This window comes from Vicugna pacos, chromosome 9, assembly GCF_048564905.1.
Source record: "Vicugna pacos chromosome 9, VicPac4, whole genome shotgun sequence".
Lineage (NCBI taxonomy): Eukaryota > Metazoa > Chordata > Mammalia > Artiodactyla > Camelidae > Vicugna > Vicugna pacos.
The window spans coordinates 76,046,034-76,070,589 of record NC_132995.1 but is presented as its reverse complement, the minus strand read 5'-3'; the positions used below and the strand labels follow the sequence as shown (position 1 = coordinate 76,070,589).

General features: G+C 50.9%; 1 protein-coding gene across 3 annotated transcripts in view; it reads right to left on the bottom strand.

The window, feature by feature from the left end:
- Positions 1 to 24,556, bottom strand: part of TGFBR3 (transforming growth factor beta receptor 3) — a 179,071-nt gene that overhangs the window by 31,850 nt on the left and 122,665 nt on the right. For all 3 annotated transcript variants that reach the window (XM_072968230.1, XM_072968231.1, XM_072968232.1), the window contains 4 exons: positions 13,415 to 13,598; positions 8,940 to 9,108; positions 6,831 to 6,978; positions 1,755 to 1,944 (listed from right to left, as the gene is read on the bottom strand). In XM_072968230.1, the coding sequence (XP_072824331.1) occupies positions 1,755 to 1,944; positions 6,831 to 6,978; positions 8,940 to 9,108; positions 13,415 to 13,598 (691 nt within the window). The remainder of the gene's footprint in view (positions 1 to 1,754; positions 1,945 to 6,830; positions 6,979 to 8,939; positions 9,109 to 13,414; positions 13,599 to 24,556) is intronic.

Below are 24,556 nucleotides of genomic sequence, written 5' to 3'. Positions count from 1 at the left end.
CACAGCCATCAGCGTTAGAGGCAGGAGCAGGAGGGACCAGCACAGAACGGCACGTGCAAAGCCACTCCTGACAAACAGTGCGCAAGGGAGACGAGGGGTCTGGAAGCTAGCCTTTGAGCCCTCACGTTCTTTCTAACTGGCTGCGTGGCTCTGGGCAGGTGGCTTACTCCTCTGTGCTAAAGGTTCCCAATTTAAAAAATTAAGAGGTTGGATTAGATCAGCGGCTCTCAACTTTGGCTGCACATTCAAATCACTTTGGGAGTTTAAAAAAAAATCCTTATGCTCAGGCTACACCCCAGGCCAATGAAAAATTGGACTCTCTGGGGTGGTACCAAACAAATCGTTATGTTTTAAAGCTCCCCATGTGATCCCAATGTGCAGCCAAGACTAAGAACCATTGGGTTAGATGATTTCTAAGGCATTTCAAGCTATAAAAATCTGATTTGAACAAGTTACGTGGACGATATCATTCCATTCAAATGCCACTGAAATACTTACCTTGAATCTAGAGATTCTTTAGAATAGTTTCTCTAAAGATTTTTGAAACAACATAGGTGTTTTAAAATTATTCTGCGACCGCCTTTTGGAACGCTAAATTCTAACAGGTATCTCGGCACCCTGGTCTTTCAGATCCTAGTCCCCAAGGAGGAAAGGAAGAGCCGCGTAGGCACCGTCATTCCTTCAACGGGAGAGACACATTTCCATACAATCCATACTCAGTATAACAATTTAAAGGGAAAAAAATAACTTTTCCCAGTATCCTCTACACCCACTATCTAAAGCCAAGTGACGTATGCCTGTGGCCAGTCCACCTCGGTGGGAGCTGGGGGTGGAGATGACCGGTAGACACAGCACTGAACACTATCTTTTTGAAAAGGATGGCACGGTTGTATGGGTCCAAAAGAAGTCAGAGCTTTGGAGGCTTGCTTTTTTTAACAGAGGCGCGAAGGTTGAACCCAGGACTTCATGCATGCTAAGCACGCACTCTACCCCTGAGCTACACCCTTCCCCCTGGAGGTTTTTAATTTGTACTTTGATAGAAACCTTCAAAACAATCCTGCGAAGTGGGTCCTATCGTTGCCCCCATGTTACTGAGGAGAAACCCGAGGCTCAGAGGTTAAGGAACTTCCCAACAGCGGACAAGCGGCAGGGCTGGGGCTTGAGCGGGCATGCCTAACCTTCGCTCTGTGGGCACCACACTCAGTGGCAGTACCACACGGTGAGGAAGAGGTCTGGGGAATCAGAAAACCTGGGTTTAACTCCCACATCTGTCAGACTCTGGAAAGCCTCAGGAACGTGCTAAGCGTCTGCTTTCTCCTCCATCGTGGTGGGGTAGTAGCTCCCACGTTCCTTCTGGGCAAGAATGCGTCCTCGTGACTGTTCTTCTTGTAGGACTGACTCCCCCCGCCGTCCCGGCCCCTCTGTGTCTCAGCCCCAAGTGGGCTCCAGGGCCCCTGAGAGCCGAGCCCGGGCTAGCCCGCCCTTCAGCTAGTCACAGTGAAAGCGATCCGCCACAAAGCTCTCCAGCACGCCGCCAGCTCCACGTTACTGAAAAAGCCTGTCTTAAAGATGGTTTCTCCAAAACCATCTGGCATAGTTCTAGGCAACTTTAAGCTTTGTAGTAAAAAGCAGTCAAATGAATCGTTAAAGTTTGCAACAGACAAGCGGCACCACATAAGCTGAAATGAGGGCTCCTCGTTGGAAAGCTTCATTTGGAGGACATTTTCATTAAAAAAAAAACAAAACCTACTTACCGTTGTTTTCAAGCCGCAGATGAAACCTGTTAGCCACAGGAGCCACTGTGTATGACGTCACGGGGCTGTAGCCATTGTCCGAAGCCCACTTGACCAGACTCTGCTGGGTTGAAGGGATGTCGTCTCTCACCGACTTGGTCATGATCATGGATCTTTCGCTTTCTTTCCCAAAGCCAATACTGTTAGGAGCCTGAAGGCAATAACAGTAAAATTTCACTCATGGGTTTACAAAATTAAGCAGTGCCTTAAGTAAGAACGACTAAGTGTCTGAAACAGGTGAGTTCTATCCTGGGTGTGAGGGAACCGTTCGTCCTTCTGAGCCCTACTTTCCTTGGGCTACGAACACTGACGTGAAAATCTTTAACAGCAGACTGAGAACCATCTGTTCACGCCGTTTGATCACACCATTTGGGTCGCTGGTGTTGTTACAAATGACATAATCGGTCTTTGTCACTGGGTGATAATTAATTATCATAAGCATGCCAGCATGTCACTGCAGAGTTAATGTTTAAATTATTAACACACACATACCAAATATGTGTACCAAACTCTCCCTTATTTTATTTAGAATTACATATAAAGCATAAAGACGTGCATATTACATTGTCCCCAAACGCCTATGCTTCACTTCCCGTCCCTGAGAATTAAATGAAAAAAGGCACCACCTCGTTACTCCACTGTGTAGACATCCCATCTTTGTAAACTGTTGAATTCCATGTGGTGAAACAACAAAAGTCTACATTTCATTTATAATTTATGATCAATTTAGCAATCCTGTCATTGTAGACATTTTGCCAATTCTATTAATAGAATATGCTGATTTTATGTTTTAAAGTATTAATTAAGTTACTATCCCTTTAAGTACCAATATCTCTATCCAGCAATACAAGTAAGTCTTAAAATTAACTTTCACTTGGCAATCAGTTACAAAATTGAAACTGAATGACAGAAATCTTTCCAGGAAAGGACATAAAAGGACTCTGAGTAACAAGGACATGGAATGTAAATTTCCGTGTCACCTTCTGACTCCTACGGCAATGCTCTTCTCAGACACGAGGGAGCGGAGTGCTGCAGAGGACCCCAAAGGGAAGTCACCACGTTTTTAACAACTGCTCCAACAAGGCTGGAAGCCCCTTCCAGCAAGCAGATTATGCCATTTCATGCCGTATAAAAATCACTTTAATTTCCATGCCCAATTATTTTCTTCTGCATACACGCAGCATTTTCCCTAAATTCCCCATTTGTTTCCCATTCTGTTTGCTCATAACATGACTAAATATTAATCCTTTCCCACTGTAGAGCCACAGAAGATTCACAGCCTCGAAGTTCTCCTGGCCTCTTTGGTTGTGGGATATTGGCTGAGGACACACATTTTCAATTCAAAGCTTAAAGGGTCTCACCCAGTATATTCTTCTACTACCCGAAGTGCATGTCTGAGATAAAACTGCCAGACTGGCCAGTCATAAAAATGCACGCAAAGGGACCATTGAGAGCTTTAACCGAGTTCTGTAGCCATTTGCAAAAAACTCAGTTTCACAAGTTTGGATTCTGCTCTTCTTCCTCGGGTTCAGAGAAAACTCCTTAGGGACAGGAAGATAAGGAAGGGAGAAAGGGAGGGAGGGTGGGAGGAAGGAAGGAAGGAAACTAAAATGAAGTAAAGAAGGATCCAGTTTGTTCTTAGAACTCTGTATTCACTGAGCTCACAGCAGTTTCTCCGGCACAGCTCCTCCAGCTTTTCGGGGCAGCATGTCATTTTGATTGGCTGGAGAGGCAACCCTGGCCTAAACAACACTGCTTGGCCTCGTCTGCCCCAGCCTCTCATGTCGTTGGACAGCTGAGAAAACACTGCATTTCCAGGACACTGTCATCATGACTGCCACCTGTCCTTCCTGTGCCAAAATGGAAGGACTTGGTTACACCTTCCCACAGTAACTCTAGGAGCTCTCGGTACAGCCCTCACTGATTATACTTTGGGACTTACAAGGCTAAAAATCCATCAATACATTTGTAAAGCTGTAAGGTTTGGGACAGCAGCAGGCAAGCTGGTTTCCAGCAATCCTCATCCTGTATTTCTGGGAGTCCCCAGGCTTTTCCAAGGCCTCGGTACAGCTACTCCACGTGGTTGTGTTCAAGAGGGTCTCAAATACCACCCATCTTTCCCAGCCATACCTCCATGAGGATGAAGAGCTAAGTAGAGTCTGGGTGCCCGCCCCGCCGCCCACACCTGCGTCAGAACTGCTGGCGTCTGGGCCAGGGGCTGGGGAGGAGTTGGGCAGACAGTGCAGTGCAGAGCCCCGCTGGGATTAAAAAATGTCTCTTCTAAGAATAAGCTGTTTTTTCCAAACTTGAAGCCCTGAAGCCGTATGAAACAGTCCAGTGGGACATTTCCAACAAGTTTCCTCCGTCTAGCCTTTCATGATTTGGAGGTTCCTCCAAAATGCACTTATGCATGGTCCACAGGGCCCTGAAGGCAAAGCTGGACCTGGGCGTGGCGACGTGCACACTTCTGGCTGTCCCATTCCTGCCACAGCGCAGCCCTGTGTCCCTCTGGATCATTCTGCCACGGGGAGGGTGCATTCTGCCCACGTCGCACCCCCGACACATGCACGCGCACCCACGCTCAGTGGGTCTCCCCTCTACCTCACCCAGCAAGTCCCTTCTGGTCCCTTTAGTGGACGTTTGTCTCTGTTTTCACTTTGTTTAGAGAAGCTAGTTGTGCCTACAGACAAACGTGTACAGAATTGCCTGCAGAAGGAAAATGAACCCCCCTTTTACGGTGCCGCGCTAAGAGCTTTCCACATGTTCCCTTGTGTAATTCTCCTCCAGAATATAAGGAGGTAGGCATTGCCAGCCCTTTTCGGAGGAGGGGAGCCCGAGGCTCATGTGAGCTCACCGTGCGCCGGCCGCATGCTTGAGATTAAATACTCAGGACGCACTTAACAAACGCTGAACGAATAAATGCCCTCTGCTGACCCTCACAAGAACTCTCCGGTGAGCGCCATCAAGGGCACGCACTCAGACTTCCGTATTTACTGGGAGTAATGGCAACTGGAAACAGGATCTGAGCCCACCTTTGTCCGGCCCCACAGCCAGGACTCTTTCCACTCTACCTTTTCATTAGCAGGTAACCCTCCCTCCCAGCACAGTCAGAATTCACATCTGAGGCGGGAGTTAAGGACTCACCAAGCATGAAACTGACTGGGAGAGTGAAAAAGAACACCATGAAACATTACCCAATTGTTTAGTAATGTTGTCGTGCATTGTCCAAAGCCGGCCTGGAGCAGGAGTGCAGCCAAGAAGAGTAACATAAACAGACCTTGCACAGGGATGAGCAATCTCATTTCGAGCCTTTCTGATTCATATGAGAAGTGGGGACGTTCAGAGTGCACTCCAGGGCTGCCAGGGGCCGGGCGCGCACACTCGGGGGGAGGAAGAACCACTGAGGGGTCGGGGCCAGAAGAACATTTACACAAGAACTCCAGCAGGGAATTAAAAGGTACCGTATGTTTTTGCCTTTCAAAGCATGATTCCCTTTCCTGTTTTTGTTATTCTGAAATTAAAAACATTTGGTTGCTGTGCCAGGCGGCCAAGGTTGCAGACACCCCAGGTCACCAACGCCCCTCAGGCCATGCCAGGCAAGGCAGTGAGCACAGCTCCGGCTTCGGCGAGTCACTGCTGGGCCTTGTGCTCGACACCAAAGTGACGGGCCGCCGTTACACACGGCCGCTTGCTGGGATCCTCGCAAAGTTAGGGAAAAAAAGAAAAAGACCCACAGGAGCCAGAAACAATTCCTTCAAGATTAAGAAGTGTGAGCTCGCGGCTTTGCTGCCTCTGGCAAGTGCTCGCTCCCGATGCTGCCTAGGCTCTTCCACTGCTTCATCACGCGAAGGTGCCGTGAATGAGTAATACCCAGGCCGAAGGCGTCCCTCTCCCCACATACTGGAAACATAAAACCCACTCCCGCTGATTCGATGCAGGTCCTGACAGAGGAGCTGGCCACAAGTTTTCAAAAAGACGATGCACAAAAATCTGAGCCCACCAAAGAGATGGACTGGGAAATAAATGTGACAATGAATATACGTATGTTCATGTATAACTGAAAAATTGTGCTCTACACTGGAATTTGATACAACATTGTAAAATGACTATAACTCTAAAAAATGCTAAAAAATAAAATAAAATAAAAATAAAACCTAAGTATATGTTGCTTATAAGAAACATGTTTTAAATGTAAAAATACAGAAAATTTGAAGTAAACAAAAACATTTGAGCCCACCGAAGAGATGCTAAAGAGGTAATTATCTTCTTAAAAATGGGGGGGGGATTTCTTCCTTCCAATATTCTGTCAGTTATCTCCCTAAACGTGTCTGAAAATGATTTATTTTACCAAATTTCAACATTCAACTTTTCAGGAAAGCAGCTGCTGTTTGCCTCTCACGCCACCCAGAGAAGCCTCTTAAGTGTATTTCCTTCATGAAATACAATGCTTCGGGCACAGGCGGGGGGGTACCTTTCCAGCATCACCTCACAACCCTTAGAAGTTAGAAGCAAGCAAAAAGGCAAGGCAATACCAAGCATTTATCTCAAAAAAGAAAAATGAGCTGGAGCCAGCGGAGTTCCCAGGCCTCCGTTAAACACCTAAGCCCCGGGGGGGGGAGCTGACGCGCAGGACCGCGTCCCCGAGGCCCCTGCAGGGCTCCCGGCCGGGAAGGGCTTCATCGGGCTCGCAGTCTTCCACTTACTGAGACGGGAAGGCACTCCTGTGCGTTCCAGGAACTTCACAGATGAGGCAGGTGGGGTCTAGACAGGCGAAGGGACTTGCCCAAGGTCCCAGTTTGTAAATGGCAGAGTCTAAGCTTAAATCTGGGTCTGTACTGACCTCAGACCATGTTTTTAACCACCACCCTGACCGCTCTTATAGGGAGAAGCCAAGGAGCAGCTCATTTTACAAAGTGAAAAATAACGGAGAGCGTGAAGAGAGATGCCAGAGAGGCAGAAACTTTACAAAAATAACACACTCACACTCAGGTTAAATTACTGCCCTTCATCAAACAAGGAAATGCTTGGCCAACTTACGACAGCTTTCAGGGTTCCCTTAATGTCGAAAGATTTGATCACCCAGTTGACAGACTTCTTGCACTTCAAGATCAGGATGAGATTTTTGACCACCTCAGGTTCCTTTCGGGAAGGTCTTATGTCAATTACTATATCCACCTGGAAAGCACTGTGGATGGAAAACAAAGGCAGAGTGAGCACCAAATGCCAGGAAGTTGCAACTATGTCCCCTCTTCCAAGTCTTCATGTTTCCAGTGTCTGGCCAGTTGATTAAAAAGCTGGCCTGAATCCCAGGCAAATGACATGTGCAAAACGGATTGTTAGCGCACACATAACAAAATGGTTTTACATAACAATGCAAAAACACGCCTGCTGATAATTAGCCACCAATATTTTTCTCTTCCTTGGAAAACAAAAGGTGGCTTCTCAGTAGAGCCACTGTTTGAAATGGACTTGAACAAACCAGAAGAGTTTCCTTTTGAAGCAGAATTGTTGCTTTTTCAACCTCTGACACCTTCAATGTGTAACATTCTAGTTTGCCACGTGCTCAAAATCCTTCAAAACCAGAAGTGGGTGGCAGTTTGGTGAGTGGAGGGTGGCAGGGTGGACGTAAGAGGGAGGCAAGGCAGAAAAAAACTAGTAAACTTCAGAATAAAATAAGAGGCCAAAGGCTAGAGAATTTCCTGACTTATGAAAGGTTTGCTTAAGCCATTAACATTTGCTACAAACTCGTATCTGCATTTACTTTCCCAAACTTCTGGATATACAGTTATTAAAACAAAAAAACAGATGGTCAACCAACTGATTACCGGAAAATTAATAAACACAATCCAAACTTCTAAGAATTCAGTACAAAAGAGAAAATTTTACTAAACAACAACATCTCTGTCATTCTGGATTCAGGGCAAAGTCTTCATTTCCATCTTGGTTTGACACACTTGTAAAGCATAGAATGAATGATATGCTCAAATGAAGCCTCAGGCTGAACATCTAAGCACATTTGCCAGATTGTTTCAATTCCCACTGCATTTTAATTTCCACAAAATTCTTCACATGGGACAGAACGGAATCTGGTAATTTGGTAAAAACTGATCTGTAGTTTATTCACTTTTGAAATCAAAGTTTGATTAGAATTTTAACTGGGAAGTCTCTCTACGATGCAAATTTACAATTTAACTCACTAGTGCACATGAAATGCAAGTCAGAGTAGAAGGGCCTCCTCTCCCCCTTTTCTCTGTTTTAAATTCCCCAGTCATTCCTGATGGAGAGGGTTAAATCTCCAGTCCTGGGGAAGGACGCTGAGGGCGGGACAGGCACATGCAGGTGGTGTCTAATGGCTCTCTGGTGTGTCACCGCGAAGGGCCGGTCTTCTGACACACACACTCACATGTAAGTTTAAGGTAAACAGTTATGAGTGCAAAAATGTTCTGAGGACATTATAAACAGGATTTTGTTAAAAAACATAATGTTGTTTAAATGATGCTTATGTCAATAAGGCACATTTTGTAATTTCCTTAGCAGGGCTGGACAAGAGTAAGACTGCTTGTCCTGTGACGGGCGCGGTCCGCCCTCCGTCCCTGCAGGTCCCACATCTGCAGATTCAACCACGAGTGGAAAATACTGGGCCAAAAAGGTTCCAGGAAGTCCCAAATTGAATTTGCCACTTGCAGGCAACCGTTTACAGAGCATCCACACTGTATTCAGTATTGTAAGTAATCCAGAGATGATTTAAAGTGTACGGCAGGATGTGTGCAGGTTATATGCAAACACTATGCCATTTCACACAAGGGACTTGAGCCTCTCTGGATTTTGGTAACGGAGGGGGATCTGGAACCAACCTCCCGCAGACACCGATGGACGACTACCAGGTGGTTCAGATGAGGCGTCAGGAACTCACCTGGAGTACGTGGGGTCTAGAGGCAGACGCAGGAAATAAAATACACCACCGGTGCCTGTACGCTCTTCTTCATGGTTTCTCACCCAAAGCACTGGTGCCCTCCCTCTCACACGGGGAGGACGGTACCTCTTCCCACCTCGTGAGAATCACATCAAGTCACATCAGATCTTTGTTTTCCTCGCTTCTCAGTGAGGAAAACACACACACACACACACACACACACACACACTCACCTGTAGGGGTTAGAGTTGGGGGTGATTAACTCAATGATGTGCACTTCTTTATCCTGGGGCTGGCTGGATATCACACAGCCTTCTGCAGCTTTGGGCTGAAGGTACTCGGCAAGGTAATTGAGGGAGAGAAAATTCTTCCCTATGTTGCACGTGGGAGGGAACACTTGATCTGAAAGTAAAGAAACACACTGAACTACGTGGTAACCAGACTCAAAGGAGAGAAGGTGACAGTGACACGGGGCAAGTGCAGCACACAGGGAACCACAAGCCCACAGTCAGGGCCTCAGAACCCCTCAGCCTCCGTCCTGAAGTGCCCCCCTGCTGGCTGCCAGCGGCCTCCTACTGGCGAATCCCAGTGGCCTCTTTTCGTCTAAATCCTCTCCTTTCCTGTTCTGTGAGCTTCTGCTTTGCCCTCGTCCTCACCTGTCTCTCCACCTCTCACTGGTCCCTCCTCTGCTCCCCCTCATGCACCGCGGCCCTCAGTCTTTGGTGCACACCAGAATCCCCCTGCTTGGGCCCCAGAGTCAGATTCAGAAGATCCGGATGGGGCCTAGGGAGCTTTCTTTTTGAAAAGCTCCACAGTTAATCTTGATATAAACCAAAGCTAAGGACCTCAGTTCCTTCATCAATCCTCTTTATATTCTGTCTTCTTCCCAGATGATCTCAATCACTCCCATGGCTTCAACTTATACCCAGATCATAACTTCTTTCCCGAGCTGCAGACGTGCACTGCCATCTGTCTACCAAGCACTTCACCTGAAAAGCCAATGGGTATTTCGGTCAGCACACTCAACGCCGAATCCAGTGACCCATTCTGTCCCCCAGTACACTCCTCTTTGGATATTTGCTATTTCAATTAAAAGAAGAACCAGCAACCTAACTGGTTCTCTGGCTCACCGTGCAGCATTACTCATCCCTTCATATTAACTCCTCACAGCAGCTCATACTCTAAAGACTGAATGTAGCAGTTTGGGAGACACATTTAGACAGACTTTCGCTCTTTCTCACAGTCTTGACACAGACACGAGTGTTCTTCCAGTTCACAAGGTGCTTTCACAAACGTTATCTCGCGGGCTGAGGGCTGCTCACCACCCCCGCCGGGGAAAGCGATGCAAGTGTCGAGGGTCTAAAGATGCTCCCCCGACAGCCCATGCCGCTGACACAGCCCCGTGGCTGATGGGGTTTCCATCCAGCGGTTTAAATGTTTAAACAGAACTTGAAACTGCTGGCAGTGTGACAGCCGGGACCAGTGTCAAGGAAGTTCTAGGTGTAGCAGACTTTCTTCAGGAGGGGTAATTCATCAGAGCCCTGGCACTTTAATGGAGCGGACTTCTGCCTTTTGCATTTAATGGACAGGATGCCAGGGTTCAAATTCATATGCAAGTCTCACTGAGGAGCGAAGACTCATGCAGGAGTTCCGAGACTGAGACCGGGCTGGCGCTGCCCTCCCCGCCCTGCGCTGACGTCCACACACACACTGCGGCGACATGGCCCCGTGCACGTGCCCCCCAGTGCTGCCCCTCGAACACGGGACCAGAGGAGGTCATGAGGCCCCTGCTTGGAGGCTCACTTCAAGAAAGTGCTGGCTCTGCACTCTGGATTCCTCCCGAAAGACCCCTCCGGAGACAAGAGGCCAGCGCCCTGCTGACCTGGCTGCCGAGCAGCCTCCCCTCCACATCTGCTGAGGGTTTGGCCAGTTGGGCAGATGAGAAACACACACCCTGCAGCTGCGGCCTGCGGGTGCCTCCCCCAGGTCACAGGACGGAAAATGATACTGGGGTGGCAAAGCTGAAAATCAAGACTCAGAGGGTGCAGATGTAGGCCAGGGACAGGCAGGCCTGGAACTCAGGAGACGAGGGCCCTCCTGGGCTCTGGCCTGGACATCCGGTCCACAGGCGTGCTGGTTTGCAGCGGGCATCTATATAGTGGGCACGTGGCGTAGGTTTCCTGAATTAAACAACAGCGGTGTGAGATTTCAGACAAATAAAAAACTCACCCGCACCGTGACCCTCTGAAGGCACTAGGAAAGGTTTAATTGTTTAAAAGGTGCTGTTATTAAGGGCTTAATTCCCAGATGCCACTGTCACTAGCTTGAGTAAGCCGATCACGTTTTGCTGTGTGTGCATGTGTGTGGTTTTCTTCCCCCTGAAGCGGCCTTCCCCACGTCTGGCATCAAAACTTACACCAACTGCCAAGCAGAAAGGAAACCACGAAGGGGAATCCCCGGGTAGAAACCTGGCAAGTGTGGGGGAGGAGGGGAGTCACATGCTTATTTGTATTTTAGGAAAAGATTGACAAATGACTTTGAGAGCTAGGATAACACTCTAGGAACCTGGGAGGCAATGCAAACGCCTCCTTTTCCAGCCGTGGAAACTGAGGCTCCAGTGGTAAGTCAGAGCGTTGCCTGAAGCCTCACAGTGAGTGAGACCAGCTGGGGTGAGCACTGAAAGCCCTCAGTCCTTCCACGCCGGTGGGAGTAGTGGTTCTTGGATGTCAGCGAGCGTTAGAATCACGTGGAGTGCTTGCTAGCACACAGATGGCTGGACCCCCGCCCCCAGAGTTTTCAGTTCAGTTGGTCTGGGGTGGGCCTGAGAACCAGCATTTCTAAACCGTTCCCCAGGGATGAGGATGCTGCTGGGCAGGGACCACACTCTGAGAACCACTAGGGATAGACCAGGAGGAGGCTCATGGCCTAGGATCCCCAGCTCGGCTGGGTGGAGACAGGTCAGGTTGTGAGAAAGCAGTGGACGAGGCAGGCTCAGCAGAGTCCAGTCCACGGTGACGGATATCGCCTTGGGGTCCGCCAGCCTAACCACGGACCCTCACTCCCCCAGCCGCTCCTCTCCATGGTGTGGGCCAGTGATTTATACCCCACTGGTGACTGGAATCTCCAAAGCTGTTGCCAAGAAGTTAACTGGTTTTCACTGGGCAAAACACCAGGTTCTTAAACTTCTTCCCGACCCAGTGTGCAGCCTCGGGGGAGCCATGCGACCCCTCACTCCTGCACACAGAAGTGCACGCACTGCCGAGAAAATGGAGCCCCACATTCTACATGGGGCCGTGACACATGTTCTTATCCTAACAGATTCCAAGGGGGTAATCAGAAGTCTTTCAAGTGCTCGAGTTCTGCTTCAGAAACAGAGGCCATAGTCAGAGCTCAGAACCTTTATGAAAAGAGACTTTCTGTTTTGTCCCAATGGGACGACGTCTGTCGCTAGCTTCCTGACGACCACGAGAGTTGAGCAAAAAACTTCAGTGCTTTGGACCCGACTTGGTCTGAAGCTCCTGCTCCCTCCCCTTGACTGAACAAGCCTCCCCGCCGGGAGCCTACTTCATGCTTAGGTTGTGCTTACTTGGCTAAGACTCAAAACACAGCATCAGACAGTAAGCATTAGACTCAAGGGTCAAGAAGCCCGAGTTTGAGCTCTGGCTTTGTCACTTGCTAGTAATGTGGACTTGAGCAAGTTAGCTTAGCCCTCCACAAGCCCCTCTGCAACACGGTGGAGACAGCGGTTTCCTCCCAGGGTCACCGGCAGGGTTAAGTCGGGTGGATGCAAAGGCGCCTGATACGGCCTCTGTGCACGGCACACACTCAGCGTCAGCGTCCACCTTTCTCTGCACCTGTCAGACATCCCAGATTCAAAGAAGGGCTGGGAGTGAGCACTCAGTAACTCACCCTTCATGCTACCTGTGAAGGAGGTGACAACCCCTGCAGAAATCAAAAGCAGGCAGACAGACCCTGACGCCCTGAAATGCCATCTTCACACAATCTAACAAGGACCCACTTACCAGAGCTGTTATTTCTAGTAACTTATTTGGGAGCTCCAAATATGCTCAACTAAAAATAATGATAAAGAAGTTATTTTAAAAGTGATATGCTTTCAAAATTGAATCACCAGCTATTTATATCCCTCTGCAAGGCAAAGAAATCAAAACGGGCCATTTCTTATCAAGGCCAAACAGTTCCTTTCTCCAATAATTTGTCCTTGTAACAGCCATTAGTATTAAAAATACATTCAAACACTTTTCCTCTATTATTGTCCAAAATTTAACTGACGTCTCGAGACCACAAACTGACCTGGCTTCAGAGTAAGGGCAGGAGGAAGCACTGACTGCTGACCCCCCGCCGGCTCCTCCTGCGCTCCCTCAGCCACCCAGCCCCGCCCGCGCCCTCAGCTTCTGGCCTCCCCTCACTTCTCCGGGCTTCTGTGTGCCGGCGACTTCTGCGTCCTAGCCAAAGGCTCCTCCTCTCTCAGCCAGGCTCCCCCCCGCTGCTCCCCACGACCAGGCCTGCGTCCTCAGAAGGAGAAAGGGAAGGAGGGGACGTGGTGGGGAGCAGAGCCCAGGGACCCCTCAGGCCCTTCCCTGCCGCTCCAGCCATGGGTAGCACTGTGATTCCTGCCCAGCCACCTGGGCTCAGGGAAGAGAACCGACTGCTGTAAATCAGTCACTGAGTGAAACCGCACAAAAGTTACCTTCCCCCACTTTAATGTAAATGTTCCTCGCTATCTTGAGTTCGGTGAACGAAGTGACTGCTCCGTACTCCTTTCGGGCCCAGTTTAGCAGATGCTCATTTCCATGGGGGAAGGGCCTTTCTTCTGTTTCTGCTGACAAGGAGAAGTTTCCTGGTGAAAAGTGGACCACAGAACCCGCAGAGACCTAGAAAAACCAGAATTGCATGTTTAACGAGGTACGGTCACCTAGAACTGAACTATAATTAGAGAAAAGCATTTATCAGACAGTTAAATGGATGTTTGTCAACCCAACCTCTTCCCACTGTGGCACAGGAAAATTATCTTTTTTCAGCAACTGATTCAAGAACTAGACCCAAGCCTGCTCCCCCCAGGTAATGGGGCCCAAGCCTGCTTCCCCCAGGTAATGGGGCCTAAGCCTGCTTCCCCAGGTAATGGGGCCCAAGCCTGCTTCCCCCAGGTAATGGGGCCCAAGCCTGCTCCCCCAGGTAATGGACCCAAGCCTGCTCCCCCAGGTAATGGACCCAAGCCTGCTTCCTCCAGGTAATGACCCAAGCCTGCTCCCCCCAGGTAATGGGGCCCAAGCCTGTTCCCCCAGGTAATGGGGCCCAAGCCTGCTTCCCCCAGGTAATGGGGCCTAAGCCTGCTTCCCCAGGTAATGGGGCCCAAGCCTGCTTCCCCCAGGTAATGGCAAACTGCAGTCAATGCAGGGTGGCCCTGTTCTTTTTTTCTAACTGTAGTGCAGTCAGTTCACAATGTTGTGTCAATTCCTGGTGCACAGCACACTGCTTCAGTCATACGTAGACACACATTATTCCTTTTCATATTCTATTTCATCGTAGCCTGCTGCGAGGCATTGAATACAGGCCCTGTGCTGTGCGGTATAAGCTCGTTGCCAGACCACCCCGAGCGCACCCAGTCTCCTGCCTGTGCTTTTTTAGAGCACTCTGTGATGAGGGACCGGAGGCTTGCTTTGTGAGTCACCCGACTCGGCATGGATAGTTCCCAGATACCTAAACTGAAGGCCAACCTCTCAAGTGATGTTTTCAAGTCAAGTGGGAAGCTTCGGTGAGTGTTTTCACGGGCTTGTAGTGGGCTTCTGGGCCAGTGCAAGGGATCCCACAGTCCTGCCAGCACCTGAACGAGGCGTCCAGGCCTCCCACAGCCGCAGCCTCTGCCAGCAGAGTCACCACTCGGGACACAGCCAGAGTCCCTCGGGTTTACGGTCTCCCGAGCAATGAGGTAAAAAGAACAGCCAGAGCTCGCCCGTCTCCTGCCTCGCCACACTCCTTCCTTGCAGTGAGACGTGTGTTGCAAGACCCCAAATTCCCAGAGATAACGAAGGCGAAAGGCTGTTACACTGATGCTCATAAAACCTTCGGGATGATTTCTGCAAGTCCCACACTGTTGCTGGATGCACTTAGACCACTGCTGACCCCGCGTATCACAGTGAATATAATCAACACACACAAAGGAGGAAGGCCGTCACCTGGCTGCTGCGCTGTCATTAAACTCACCTGCTGGTGAAAACATGATGTCGTCTCTACCGGCTAGCATTTGTAACTGGTTTTATCAATGTCAGGGCGAAGCCTCAAAATGTGGACGATAAAAAGAGGCTCACAAAATTCCCAAGCCATAGAATTACAAATGCCTTGTATTAAATTTCACATTAACCACAGAACTAACACCGGATCCAGCAACTCCACTTCTGAGCACTTATCTGAAGAAAACGAAGACACTAATTTGAAAAGACAGGCGCCCTTCCAAGCTCACTGCAGCCAAGATGCCGCAACGAGCGTCCACCGATGAAGGGATGGATAGAGACGTGGTCCATATACCACGGAGCGTGTTCAGCCATAGAAAAGGAAAGTAAAATCTTGCTGTTTGCAACAACATGAGTGGGCCTTGGGGTATTACGCTGAGTGAAGTAAGTCAGAGGGCGAGAGGCAAATGCCACATGGCCTCACATGCAAATCCAAAGAAACAAAACAAAACACCAAACCGATAGGTCCTGAGAACAGACTGGTGGTTGCCGGAGGCAGGAGGTGGGGGGTGAGTGAAATGGCTGAAAGGGGTCAAAAGGCACCAACTTCAAGTTAAAAAATAAAGTCAGTCATGCGGATGTAATACACAGCATGGGGACTGCGGTTAGTAACGCTGCATTGTATGTTTGAACGTTGCTAGAGACGGCAGATCTTAACAGCTCTAATCAACAGGGGGAAAGGTCTAAATACGGTGACAGGTACTAACTAAGCTTACCGTGGTGATCATTTTACAGTTCCTTCAAATACTGAATCATCGTGCGGAACGCCTGAAGCTGGTATGTCAATTATAAGGCAATAAAGAATTTTTCACAGTCACTGTCATTAACAAAAGCAAGCAGCGCCTGAAGCAGCTACGCCCAGACTAAACGCGGGCTGACGGCAGGAGTGCTGCCTACAGGTCCACCCCGTACAGCGGCGTGTTCAACTCCACACTCGTACCAAGCAGCACCTGCCCTCACTGGGGCACTGGGCATTGGTACTTCCCCTCAGCTATACATACACAGATGTTTTAAATGCTAGCAAAGACGCACTTCACCAGGCTGGTTCCATCACCTGGTAATGTGGTGCTACCCCTCTTACCTGAAAACTGGAAGCATCTGAAGAGTTTCTAAACATCCTGAGGCCCAGGCCACACCCCAGACCAGCCAGAATCTTGGGGGAGGGACCTGGGCGTTAGGGTTTTGCAGAGCTCCCTGGTGACTCCAGTGCTCAGCCACAGTTGAGCAGCTCTGCCTCAGTGAGAACTGAGTGATCCATAGTTTGCAGAGCCCAGTGACGGCACCTCACAGCTTTCTCTACACCGAGGGTTCTTAACCAGGGGTGATTCTGTCCCCCAGGGGACATTTGGCAATGCCTGGAGACATTTCTGATTGTCACAACCGGCAGGCAGGAGCTACCGGCATCTGGTGAATAGAGGCCAGGGACGCTGCTGAACATCCTACCGTGCACAGGGCAGCCCCCCTGCAACAAGGAATTATCCTAGATGTCAACGGTGCCAGCGCCACGCCCGAGAAGTTCTGGTCGACGTTTTGGACTGACCAGACATCCACTGGGTCCCCAGACTGACAGTGCTTTCTGTCCTAGAAACCGGGCTGCTGAGTACGTAATAAACAGCACTGGGAACTTTCTGGTGTGTGCTGGCTTGGGAAATTCAGAGCTAACCATTAACAAGCTGGGCGTAAACTGTCGCCACCACCACCAGCTACCATTTACCGCACACCTGCTGCGCATCAGGCACCCTCGAGTGCTACCCAGTGTGGCAGTGACATGTGCTACATGTCCCAATGCCAGTTATAAGCGACCCCAGTGGGGACCATTTAGCTTTGACCTTGCTTTGACATCACCGGCATAAGAAAAAGCTCCTGCACCATTCACCTGCCAAACAATAGCCATGCCAACCTATGTGTACATCCTCTGAAGCTTGGCTACTCACCAACACTGAACGTCAAACAATGTTTATCTGACTTTCTGACCGAAACATGGTAGTAAAACCTTCTTTTCACTGAAAAGCACTTATGCTAAAAAGTTATTTTTATCAAGCCTGTCATCGAAAAACCCCACAACAGTCCAAAGGCCCCTGTCCCACTGGCAGGCCAGCTCTGAATGTTGAGGCCAGGACGCTCTGCTCCTCTTTCTCATTCACGTTACAGCCATGAAATAAGACACTCGGGCTTCAAACACGTTGCGCACAGAGTACACTGCTTCAGAGTGGAAGGTGGGCTGTGTCGCCCTGGCGCATTCCAGAGGCAAGAATGTGAACAGTGTAAATAAGAGGAGGAAGGGGGAGCAACATGGGAACAGACCCTGGAGTGATTAAGAGCACTGCCCTGGAGCAGCCGGTCCCTGGAGGAGGGCAGCCCCCGGCCGGCCCCTCCACGCACCATCAACCCCGCGCAAGCCCGCCCCTGCAGGGCCAGCAGCCGGGACCGCACACTCGGGCCTGAGGAATCCAGAAAAGGAGGCAACCGCCACGCCTCAGGCGCATTCCAGGGAGAAGCAAGCAAAGCTGCCAGGGCAGGCAGCGTCCCTGCCTGCGGGTCAGTGGAAATTTCCTGCCGAGGCAAGGGGCTAGTCACACTCCTCCAGAGCCCCCCGCCCGCAGCTCTGAGGCCGCGGGGCACCGACCGAGGCCCGTCCAACCCCCACTGAGTGCTCCAGGTGTCGTTTCCACCTGACCCTCAGCACCACCTGTGAGGGAGGCTACTCTGATTTCCACGGCAGAGAGGGGAAATCTCAGAGAAGCTAAGGGCCTTCCCACGGTCAGAGAACCAGCACCGGGGCTGGGCCAGGACAGGGGACTTCTGACTCCCGGGCGCAGCTGGCCTCTGCCTGAACCCCTCCACAAAGCAGAGCTCTCCAGCTCCCAAGACAGAAGATTTCTGTTCTTACTTTCTACCTGTACCTTCCAGCCACCTGTCTGAGCTGTGCCTTCCAGACCAATGAATCCCTTCCTCTTTCTTCTAGAAGACAAGCCTTCAAGTGTTTGAAGATGTCACTCAACCCTGATCAGGGCAACGTTCCAGCCTCCCGAGTCCTCCCCAGACACCACGGTTGTCAGGTCTTCACCAGCACAGACTCTGGAATGTGGTGCCCAGAACAAGACTTGGGGTTTGAGTGTGGCCTGATGAGTGTACCGTGAAAGTTAACTTCAGGTGTCAACTTGACTGGGCTACAGGGTACCACATACTTGGCCAAACAATATTCTGAGTATTTCTGTGAGAGTGTTTTTCGACGAGATTACTATTTAGATCAGCAGCCTAAGTAAAACAGATTGCCCTTCCTCATGTGTGTGGGCCTCACCCAATCAGTTGAAGGTCTAAAGAGAACAAAAGGCTGACCCTTCCCCGGAGTAACAGAGAGTTCCCCTGCCTGACTGCCTTTAACCTGGATGTTGGCTCTGCAGTTTGGGCTTGCTGGTCTCCATAATCCTGTGAGCCAATTCCTTACAACAAATATCTTTCCATATCTGTGTGGCCACTGCAAGAGGCCCGTGATCACATTTACTTTTAAATCAGCTGATGCCCACTATTATCTCATAGTCATTAATTTATGCTTTAAAACTACATTCAACAAATATTTATTGCATGTCAGGCACTATTCCAGGTGCTGGGGATATAGGAGAGAAGGCAGCAGACAAAGTTCCCTGTTCTTGTGGGGCTTACGCCTAGTAACTGTAAGTCAGAAGAATAAGATGAACAAACCAAATGTTAATAAGAGCTATGGGGCAGTGTAAACGGAGAGAAGAGGATGGGGGCACCACCCCTTAAAGTCCTGTGACGGGGGATAACGGAGAAAGTCCCTGAGCAGTTACAGACTAGAGGAGATGAAGAGCCGGCCTCGTGGATGGCAGGGGCGGGGCGCTCGTGGTGGGGCAGCAGTGAGTGGACAGGTCCGGCTGGGGGAGGCCGGTGTGGCTGGAGCACAGGGGTGAGGGGGAGGCGGGCAGGAGAAAAGGTCCAAGGGATCACAGAGGAGGCCAGGAGTCCAACAGGACCTTATAGACCATTGGTAAGGACCGTAGTGTTTAGTTTGGGTGAGATGGGCTACCACTGAGAGTTCATGAAAACCTCCAACAAATGTTTTCACAGGGCCAGTCTAGACTGCAGGGAGACAAGGTGCGGGAGACCAAGCATAGACGGTCTGGGGAGGTGGCGGTGGGGAGGATGGCCCCTAAGGCCCCAGGTCCTCACCAGGCGGGAGCGCTTTGCTCCCTTCTCGTACCCAGTGACTCTTTCTATGGATACAAAGTCTCCAGACTCCTGCTTCAAGTCTGTGGAGACCACGTGAGAACCCTTCTGTTAGCTGCCAAAATCCCTCAGTTTCACATGTGTGTGTCCCCTACACAGTCATCTGAATCCTTGGGAAGCTGGAGCAGACGAGGCTGAGGTCTGTGGCTTCCAGGTACACTCCCACGCGGGCCAAGCGCGTCACACACCACTTGCTGGGTCGCAGGCCGTTCGGCACCTGCAAGGGGCCCCGCGGAGCTGTCCTCGTCCAGTCTGCAAGGGCGTCATGCTAGAACCTTCCAGAGCCCTCCTGAAACAGACATGGCTCGTCAGTGCCGCCCCCTGCCCTAGGGGTCAGCGCTCCAGTCCCCACCTAGTCGTCAGAGTATGGCTTGGATGAAGCCTGTGGAAGAACAAAGATGTAACAAGAACAACAAAAAACAGGAAACAGGGAAAACAACGTCTTCCTGATCTAGGGCTACAGGCAGTATTGCAAGGGTAGTAACTACGTAACTGGATACAGAATTGCTTTTCAAAGTGTTAAGAGCAGGATTTTATATTTGGATCCAGTGGCAGAAACTTTCCAAGGCTACTCAGCCCACCCCGCTCTTCACCTTACTTGCAGGCTCTTGCCACCTACCACCCTCTTCCGGTCCCTGCACCCCGACCATTACAGGGACCTCCTGGCTTCCAAGCTGCCAGCCCTTTCCCCCTCCACCCTTCCTCCACACTGTCACCTGGGAGATCTTTCTAAGAAGCAAACACATGATGACACAGGACAGCAGCTAAGCATCCTGACTGGCACAAGAGCAGAGAGGGCCTCTGCCCGCCCCACTTCCCGCCACTGCCCCCAAGCACCTGCCAGACGGAGTCACTCACAGGGGCAGAGCAGCTCACGCTGCTTCAGGCTCCTGGTCTTTTCACATCCTGTGCCCTGCCTGGACCGCTCGTCTCGCCTCGCTCACCTGGTCACCACTCCTTGTCCTCCACAGGTGTCACCTGCTCTGGAAGACCTCCCAGGCTCCCTCCCTCTCCTCAGGATGGAGCTGCCCACGTGCCTTGCGCACACCTCTAGTCCAGCCCCCTCTCACAGGAATGGTTACTGTTCACCAGCAAACCTGCCACCCCACCCCCCGACAGAGACCACCACCTCGAGAACCAAGACGGGGGCTGGTTCCCACGGAGTCTCCGGGGCCTGGCACAGAGCTCGGCACAACGCGGGTGCCCACTCACTGCCTGCTGAATGGAAGCACCAGGCTGCTACTCACAGGGAAGGCTAAGCTGTGACTTCTCCATTCCTGTAACCCTTGCTTCCCTCACTGCCCAGGAAATGGCTCTTCGGCCAGGCCTCGGAGCTCCTGATTGGATTTTCTACCTAAAAACCAGTTATGGGATCATTCAGTAGCCACACATCTACCCCCAGAACCCACTGGACTCGCCCCCTGCTTGCTAACGACAGCCCGGTCCTCTGACATCCCTGACATGACAGACACCTTCCTGTGGGAGCAGCTCGGAGAACCCCGCGTCTCAGCAGGCAGCCACCGAAGGGGCAAACGCGAAGCACCTGGTTGCCCGACAAGCCCCGGGTGTCGGACTGCACACTGAGCCCCCTCCTCCCCGACCGCTCTTCCCCACGGAAACCGCGCACAACACGTGTATTTTGAATTCTGGTTATGCTACCAGACTTTTTTAAAGAGCAGAACATTACTCTCTCTGCCAGCGCTGGGAGTTTTATTGCAAGAACTTACGGCGAGGCAATGAGGGCCAAGTTTATTATTTTTTCTGGATCAGATTCAACAACCTTGTCCAAAAGAGCAAGAAAAAAGCAAAAGAGGCAACCAGCCCTTTTGTTTCCACACCTGCGTTTAAGCTTTAACTCTTAACGTCCTAAGCAGATCCACGGAAGCCTACAGACTGAGCTCCCAGCCTCAGCGGAGGGCGCGCATCCCGGCTAGTGGGTGCAGACATCATCTTCCTGGAACCGAGGCTCTTCGTCTTAGCACTTACCTCAGCACATCAGCTGACTCGCAGCCTCCCTCGGGCCTCCCCCAGGTCGGTGCCGTCGCCAGTGAGGAGGGGGAGAGAATCTCTGCTGAGGACAGCGCCATTATCGCGAGGCCTCGCCCAGTCCTCCCCCTCCTCCCGCCTCACCCATGCCCCGGATGCGCAGTCCTGGTGCAAACGCAGGCCACGCTGAAGGGCAGGGGCGGCAGTCACGTTCCTCTGAAGACGCCCTCACCTCCTTCATGTCTGCTCACATGTCACCTTCTCAGCAGGGCCCACTCAAAATTACAGTCCAAGTGCCCTGTGGCCCCCACACTGCACTGATTCCCTCCCGTCTGCTTCACACGTCCCCACTTCTAGGGCAGAGCCGAGTCACCTGCTAAACCCACAGACACTGCTCACTCCCTGTGCGTCCAGCCCACCTCCTCCCACTCAACGGCTCCTTCAGAGGCTGGGGTCCTGGCCTGCTTTGTTCATGGGCTTATCTCGAACAGTGCTGGGCATAGAAAGGACATTCAGTAAACATTTGTTTAATGAATGAATGAGTCCTGAGGGCCAATTAACTGGCAGTGCCTCCCTAAGGTTCTGTGCTGGGAAGAACTCACTGGCCATATCCAGGAGCGGTGGCGAAAGGGCAGTGGTGTCATGGTCAGTCATGTGCCAGCTGGGGGCTGGGGGCTGGGGGCAGGCTCTGCTCACTCCGCGGCTGCCCAGCGCAGCCGCCACTGGCCTCTGAGGGCCCGACATGAAGCCTGTCGCGCTGATCCGCGCCGTAACGCAAAACACACACTGGGCCACGGAGACGTAGGACCACTGCTGAGAAGGCATCTCACTGCTTCCTAGAGTGTGGTCCTCGGAGCAGCGCGTCACAGACCCAAGCAGGTTCGAGTGCACATTCCGGGGGGGGAGGGCGTAGAGTCCAGGAAGCTGCATTATAACCTTCCTCCTACCACCCCGCGATCCCAACATGCACTTGAGGGTCGCTGCTCGAGGCCGTCGATAGAAACATTACATCAGCTGCCATCTTGCAGAAATCTTCGTGAAGCGTGAATAGGACTGCCTGGAGAACACGTAAGAGTCTTCTCCCCTGCACTGGCTACAAAAAGGCCAAGAGGGTGCGAGTAAAGCCAAGTCACGTTCGGAGTCACCCTCTCGCACATCTAAAAAGACAGAGACGGGCCTTGTGAAGCGAGAGGAGTCACAGCTCCCCAGCGATAAAGGAGAGAAAATCCTGCTGAGACCTCGGAGGAAAACCTGTTCCAGGAGTCTCTCCCTCTCCCCGTCCCTCTCTCCCTCACACACGCACACGCACACGCACGCACACACGCACGTGCCAAATAGCTGGGCCGTGGTCCATTTGGACTCGAGTTATCGCTTGGGTGAGTGCCTGCTGTTCAGGTCACAGCTCCGTGCGGCGCTCTAGCTCGCACACCCACCCCACACACTTAGGTGGCCAGCCCCGGGGAAAGCTCAGCTCTTGCGCAGGCAGGGCCAGCTCCTCCCCTCCCTGTGCTGCCCAGCACCCAGCCTGTGCCCTTCTGTTCCCCTTTCCTGACTCCTGCACCAACGTATCTCTTTCCGGAGATGCCTTCTCAAGAGAACAGAAAGAGCAAAACAAGGAAAGCAAACAGAGCAAAGAAGAACACACGGGCATTTCAGAAGCGCCTGCCACGCCAAAAGCCTGCTAGTTCAGTTCTAGGGGAGGGAAGGCTTGTGGTGAGAGGAACACACATTTCTCTAGGGTTTCGGTTTCTGAGGAGGATCTGTGCAGACTGACACGGTGCCCACACAGAAAGGTATTAAGAAGATGATGCTTTGATGTACTTTGTGTACCGAATCCAGCAAAAACAAACTTACATCAAGTGCTGGAACAGCAGTGAAATGTTTACCTCCCAAACGTGGATGGAGCCCCACATTCTGAAAGAGGAAGGTCACACGCCTCCCTACCAGCTCCCGGGAGGGCTCTGCTCGCCTGCTTCCTCTAAAGTCACGTGCCGTGATCTGAAACATGCTTTCTATTAGCCATATGTCATGACTCAATGTTCTTTTTTAAAGTTCATCTTGAAGAAATAATAACGTCCATGCCCATGAACCTACAGCCATAATTTGCAAAGCTGCATATTCATGAGCCATGTGATTAGGGTCTCTGCCAACAGTGCACTCAAGTAACACAAATCCACGCAACCATTTAGCAATTCTGGGATGTTTTAATTTTGTATCCACCACCAGATTACTTTCTTCCAACAACATGACTTAAAGCATATTCAACAGTTTTTCTCAAAACATTTATGATGTCATCCTCTGCTTTTAATTTTTATTTCTGTTGAAGTATAAAGAACCGAAGGATTCAAAGTGCCCGACATGTCTGCACACGCCCAGGAGGAAGTCCTGGGACGCCACCCTCCAGACAGAAGCGTGCACAGACCTGAACGTGCTCCAGTGCAGAGCAAGTCTCTCATCTCCCGTGGAAGCACTAACAAAAACCACAGTGTACGTGGATGTGCACACACACAGAGAAGCAAAACAACTCAGCACATCTGCAGGACAGACTCAGCCCCCCAGGTGACCACATGAATGACGCGTAAGCTGCTTCATAACACAGAGCTTTCCAGCGTGGAGCCCCAGGCCACTCAGGGATCCTCAGTGACCTTACAAAGCTCTCTCTGGAGACTCTTAAATTTACCCTCTCTCATCTTCCAAGGCAGCACGATGTTAGGAAGCGCCTGACCCCAAAGTTAAACTGTATTTATCATCTAAAGGATGTTTTTCAGGAAAAAATAAAACATTGGCATCATTACCAGTGCTTGCCGCGACCCTCAGTTTACTCCGGCCTTCCAGACGCGCTTCTGCAAGACCCCTCCCTAGGAAGGGTTCTTTCTTCTACTTTTCTTTTAAGTTACCTCCAATCTGCCAGCCCAGGTTCAAGGGCACAAACTGAATTGTACAAACACTTGCCTCCAAATAGGTACCTTGAATTTTCTTCACAGAGCTCCTCTTTGTCAAGACTGACAGTCTAAGTTCCATTTTACGGACAAGGAAAGTGAGGCTCAAGGAAGTTAAGGAATCTGCCAGAGGCACAGAGTTGGTAGAAAGCAGGGTTGACAGCAGAAACCAAATACTTCGTTTCTCACTCTTAGCTCTGTCTATTCCACCTCCATGGAGCAGTGGCTACTAAACTCAAGACATAAGCAGAGTCGGGTAGACAGGAGCCCCCGGGGCCCTGGCCTGATGACAGAACACGGGGAGAGAAAGTCACAAAGGCGCTTACTGATCGCCCAGTGCACGTTTCAGAGATTAGACTCCTCACATCTGACAACTGAAGAAACGGGGGCTCTGACAGGTTAGGTAAGACCCCAGGTTGCGTAATTTTA